The sequence below is a fragment of the Miscanthus floridulus genome, chromosome 19, assembly GCF_019320115.1.
Source record: "Miscanthus floridulus cultivar M001 chromosome 19, ASM1932011v1, whole genome shotgun sequence".
NCBI classification, from domain to species: Eukaryota; Viridiplantae; Streptophyta; class Magnoliopsida; order Poales; family Poaceae; genus Miscanthus; species Miscanthus floridulus.
The window spans coordinates 39107453-39112780 of NC_089598.1; the positions used below are offsets into that span (position 1 = coordinate 39107453).

At 58.5% G+C, this 5328-nt stretch overlaps 1 protein-coding gene across 1 annotated transcript; it reads left to right on the forward strand.

Moving 5' to 3' along the window:
* Positions 1–859: 859 nt before the first annotated feature.
* On the forward strand, positions 860–3645 carry LOC136525913 (uncharacterized). The gene is made up of 5 exons (XM_066518744.1): positions 860–1018; positions 1104–1729; positions 1812–2292; positions 2771–2918; positions 3506–3645. The coding sequence occupies exons 1-5, from the start codon at positions 860–862 to the stop codon at positions 3643–3645; spliced, it is 1554 nt and encodes a 517-aa protein (XP_066374841.1).
* Positions 3646–5328: the final 1683 nt, after the last annotated feature.

A 5328-nucleotide genomic window follows, 5' to 3' on the forward strand; every position in this document is an offset into this window, starting at 1 on the left:
CTATTGCTAGGAACAGAGAGCGTCGGGGAGAAGAAGGGAGAAGGGCGAGGTAGAGAGAGAGTGAGAGAGGCTTACCGCCATAGTCGTATTCTCCATCGCACTCATGGCCAGCGCTGTTGTCATTGAGGTGGACCCTTGGGGTCGGTCCGATGTATCCATGGAGACGCTCTAGTCGCTCATCGACGACGGCCTTCTCTATCCGGTTACCGACCCCAACAGGCCGGAGTGGATTGCTCCATCGGGTGAGCTAGAGCCAAGGCCACACGATGGCTATGTTGTGAGCTTCGTATCCTTTCACGAACGTGGCCTCGGCCTGCCGGCGGACCGGTTCATGTGGGCGCTCCCGCACTACTATGGCATGGAGCTCCACAACTTCAACCCCAACTCCATCGTGCAGGCAGCCATCTTTGTCGCCGTCTGCGAGGGGTACCTGGGGATTGCTCCCCATTAGGAGCTGTGGCTCCACCTCTTTCGAGCGAGGCATACCACCAAGCCGATGGGCATGATGGGCACAAGGAAGGCAGTGAGGGCCGGCGGCTACACTCTCCAAGTGCACCAGGACTGACAGCACCTTTACATCCTAGCCTAGCTCGTGTCAACCAACCGTCGTTGGTACACCAGCTAGTTCTACCTCCACAACGATGACGGTGGACTTCCCCCCTACACCGGGCAGATTGTGGAGAGCTGTCCGGAGAAGTGGAGGTATGGCGTCCTGAAGGAGGATCCGCCCAAGCTGCAGCCGCTCCTGGATGGGCTAGAGAAGCTACGAAACCATAGCCTTACAGCGGCTGTGGTCGTGGCTACCTTCCACCGCCGGAGGGTGCTGCCGCTGATGGCTTGGCGGCGGCACCTATTCGAGATGAGACTGGATGAGCCGATCGAGGGCATCTGGATATCCGCCTTTGCCCTCTCCAACGAGGAGATTCTTCATCGGGTGAGAGAGACGGTGGAGGGGCGGCTGAAGATCGGTGGTCTGACCCTGTTCGCGATGTGCCCATCGCAAGGGTACCTTTCTTTGGTAAGTCACACGCTACTGTGGCCCTTGAGGCCTCCTCGTTCCTTACTGTTTTTCGGTCCCTTATTTGCGCTCGCCGTTCCTATAGGGGATGAGATACGTGCGAGCCTCCCCGCCGCCCGTTCCTAAGGACGCAGCGTGGCAGGTGGTGAACCAGGCACGTGCCAAGGCGCAGAAGAAGCGGAAGGATGCCGAGGAGGCAAAGCGCACGAGGAAGATCCTTGAGCATGAGGGGCTGGAGAAGCGCCATCGGCAGCAGAGGCAGGACGGTCTCCCGGTGGAGTCATCTCTGTCGCCATCACTGTCGACAGATGCTTTAAACAGAGATGACGAGAGCAAGATGGGGCGGGGTCCCCTAGACCATCTCCCTAATGTCGGGGAGACGGCGCTCGGGGCGTTGGCGAGCAGCCCGGCACTCCTAGGAGGAGGAGGAGAGGACGCCTCGGGGCCAGTGATCGCCCGCCCCAGGGCCAAGGCCGACACGCCCAAGGCACGGGCGTTGGGAAAACGCGTTGTTAGCCCGGTGGGCTCGATGGTAGAGGTGGAGCAGGTGGCGGCGGGGGCGACGCAACTGCCCCCGCAGAGGATCAAGGGGGCGTCGGAGTCCAACAAGAGCCGGCCAGCACCAGCGGACACAGAGGCCATGCCATCGCCGCCGCCACCGCCATTGCAGAGGAGGGTCATGGTGCCAAAGTGGTTGCATCCCCGCTCGAGGTAAGCGTTTTGTCGGTGGAGTTGCAGCATCTCCCATTCGTTCTTCGGTCGTATGCTGACCCTGTAAGTATCTTGTCTTCAGCCGGAAGCATCTTGTGGAGGTGCCCACCTTGGCGCCACATAAGGCACTCAAGGTGAGCCCCAGCTCCACCGCCCACCGGGTGGTGGAGGCGCAAGCCACCATACAACGTGGTGCAACATCGGCGAGCGCCGACCCGAAGGAGCCGGTCGCCCAAGGAGAGGCTGCCAAGGCAGCCCTGACACAGGCGGGGGAGGGTGCGCCCATGCCCCACGAGGCCGAGGCCTATGAGTCAGATGGGGCCAAGGCGCCCTCAGTTGCCGAGGCCACCGAGGGTGAGACAGAGGCCCCCCGGACTTCTGAGGCCAAGGCGATGGAGGCCAGGGCGCCCAGGACTACCGAGGCTGACGTGGCGGGGACCGGAGCCCCTGAGACCATCGAGGCTAGGGTGGCGAGGACCGGAGCCCCTGAGACCACCGAGGCTGGGGTGGCGGGGACCGGCATGAGCGCGGTGAAGCCAGCAGTCCAGGAAGCGGAGGCGGAGGTGGGGCAAGCCTCAATACCACCGCCGGTCTAAGGCCCGCCGCTGTTGCAGGAGAGCGCCTAGGAATTGGAGGTCCATTTGATCTCCTCCGACGATGCTTCCCGGGCGAAGGAGGTGTTCGATGCTAAGGCGGCCGGCACTATGGAGTAGCCGGCTCCGACCTAAGGTGAGGGAAGCTCAACCCTCGTGTGGGTATGACCTGAGCCCCATGGGTGGGATCACCCACGTGTCCTGTGGCAGAGCCAGGATGACCCTGAGGGGGAGCCTCTGTTCGCCCTCAAGGATGCGGCCGAGGGGGGGGGCACTGGGACACCTTTGAGCAACATCGCTAGCTGGTGGAGCGGTCACTGCGGACAACGCTGTCTGTCGTGGCCGATGATCTTCCTGGGGTCGCCCAGGTTCGCATCTTCTTTTCTCATGTGGTGTCGTCTTTTTCCAAGTTTTCTCATAGTGAATGGCCCCTGTTTTGCCTATTTAGGAGCTTGAGACCCAGTCCCTCAGGAAGTCATTGTTCCTCCGATGGGAGAGGGATGTCTGGGACCAGCTCCAGCGGCAGAAGGGCTTGCTCACTGACGCCAACGAGCTTCTGTCGGCGCGGAGCGCGGAGGTGGAGGACCTCCGCCTTTGTTGTGCCGATATGAAGGCCGAGGTGGCCACGGCTCAGGAGTAGGTCGCCCCTTTAGCGGCACGGGTCAAGGAGCTAGAGGAAGAGCTGACTTGGGTGGCCGGCGATCGAGACGCCTTTTGGTCTTGGGCTGAAGAAGCGACGGCCTCTGCCAAGGCCCTTGCTGGGCAGCTAGGAGCGGAGCAGGGTGCGCACCAGCTAACAAAAGGCACCCTGGTGGGGCCCCTCAAGGTGGCCGAGGTGTCCTAGACCGAGGCTCTGGTCTAGAAGGGAAATGTCGAGGGTGAGTCCTATTCCCCTTGTTTTATTTGTTTTTCTTGTGTTTGGCCCCTAACTCCCTGGTGTGATGCAAAGTTGGAGAAAGAGGCTTCCAGGGCGGCCGAGGCTTCTTGGGTTGAGGTCCAAGGCTGGAAGGAGAAAGCCGAGGCTTCTCGGGTTGAGGCCTAGCGCTGGAAGGAGAAAGCCAAGGCTTCTTGGGTCGAGGCCCAGTGCTAGGAAGAGAAAGCCGAGGGTGAGTCCCATAGTCCTTTGCCCATGTTTGGCCTATTTCCTTTCGCGCTTAACCCTGTCCTGCTTGTTTCGGCGCAGGTTTGGAGAAGGAGGCTTCCCGGGCAGTTGAGGCTTCCGTCACGGTGCAGGTGGTGCTCGAGGCCGAGATCGAGGGGCACGACGCGCTGAAGAGTGCCGCCCGTACCATGTGCGAGGCCCTGGAGGTTGAGGGGGCCTAGTCAGGCAGCTCCCTTAAGAGCCGCTTGGTCATGTTGAGCGGCCAAGTGCACGAGCGACTTCGGGGGGCGCTGCACGTGGGCGTCAAGCGTGCCCTGGCCGTCATCTCCTCACACTACATCGGCGTCGACCTAGTGGTCGTCAGTGATGGCTACGTCTTGCCAGAGGACGATGAGGAGGCCGATGAGGAGGTCGCAAAGCTAATGGAGTCAGCTGAGGGCCCCAACATGGTGCTGGCCAAGCTGTTTCAAGAGGAGGTGGTCCCTCCCCCGTCGTTCGCAGATGCTGGAGACCCTGAGCCTTGACCTAGGCCCAAGAGGCCATGTAAATAAATTAGGTATTACATTATAATATCATAACGCTGGTGGCCTGTCGAGGCCTTTTTTGAAATACTTATGCGTCTACGCTTCTTAATCGTGTTTCTTTATTGTATTTCCGAGCCTCTGCCCTCTGTCTTGTTTCTGAACATATCATTTGCAAAAAACTTCCTCGGAGCCTAAGTTGTCCCTAGGGCAAAAAGGTGGTGAGGGAGTGCCGTAGCCCGGAGGCATAGGCTGTCTCGTGACTTGTCCGACCTTTTGGCCCTGAGATAGACTTTCGGTCCTTAGGTTCTTTACAATTGATTTGTCAGAGCGTGCTAGTGGGTTTGGCGTGGATTTTTTTTGAAAAACAACTAAAAAATGGTGCGTGGGACTTAGGGGGGAGTCCCCCCTTCTAGCCCCCAAGGGAGGCTCAGTTCTACAGAGGCAGAGTCGTGTCTCGTTCGAGCCCCACAGTGGGCACCTCTGTAGAGGCGGAGCTGAGTCTCCCTAATGAAGTTGTCGTATCACTGAGGCCCTTGATGGGCCTAGGGGGTTTCTCAAAAAATTAGGACAACTAAAGAACGTTTCTTAATTGTATTTCGAGAAACAATGTATACAATGCTTGGAAATTTAAGGGTAAAAGCGACGTAGTTGTTCTATGTTCCAAGCGTTGGTGAGGATTTCGCCCTTCTCATTGGCTAGCTTGTAGGTCCTGGGCTTCAGCATTTGGGCGACAATGTATGGTCCTTCCCATGGTGGGGTCAGCTTGTGGCGGCCCTTGTTGCTCTGCCTCAGCCTCAGCACTAGGTCGCCCACCTTTAGGTCTCGGCTTTGAATGTGCTGGGCTTGATAGCATCATAGGGCTTGCTAGTACTTGGCCGAATGTAGAAGCGCAACGTCTCGGGCTTCCTCTAGTTGGTCAAGGGTGTCTTTGCGAGTGGTGCAGTTGCTTTGCTCGTTGTAGGCCTGTAGCCTCAGGGAACTGTATTCCAAGTCAGTGGGGAGGACAGCCTCGGCTCCATAGACCAGGAAGAACAGTGTGAACCCTGTGGCTTGGCTTGGAGTGTTCCTTAGGCTCTAGATGACCGACGGGAGTTCGACAAGCCATTTCTTGCCAAACTTCTTCAACTGGTTGTATATTCTTGGATTGAGGCCTTGTAGGATCATGCCGTTGACACGTTCTACTTGGCCATTTGTCCTAGGGTGTCCTACGGCCAACCAGGCCACATGGATGTGGTGGTCATCATAGAATGTCAGGAATTTTTGGCCGGTGAATTGTGTCCCATTGTCGGTGATGATGGTGTTCGGAACCCCGAACCTGTGGATGATATCGGTGAAGAATAGCACCGCTTGCTCAGACTTGATTCGATTGATCGGACGAGC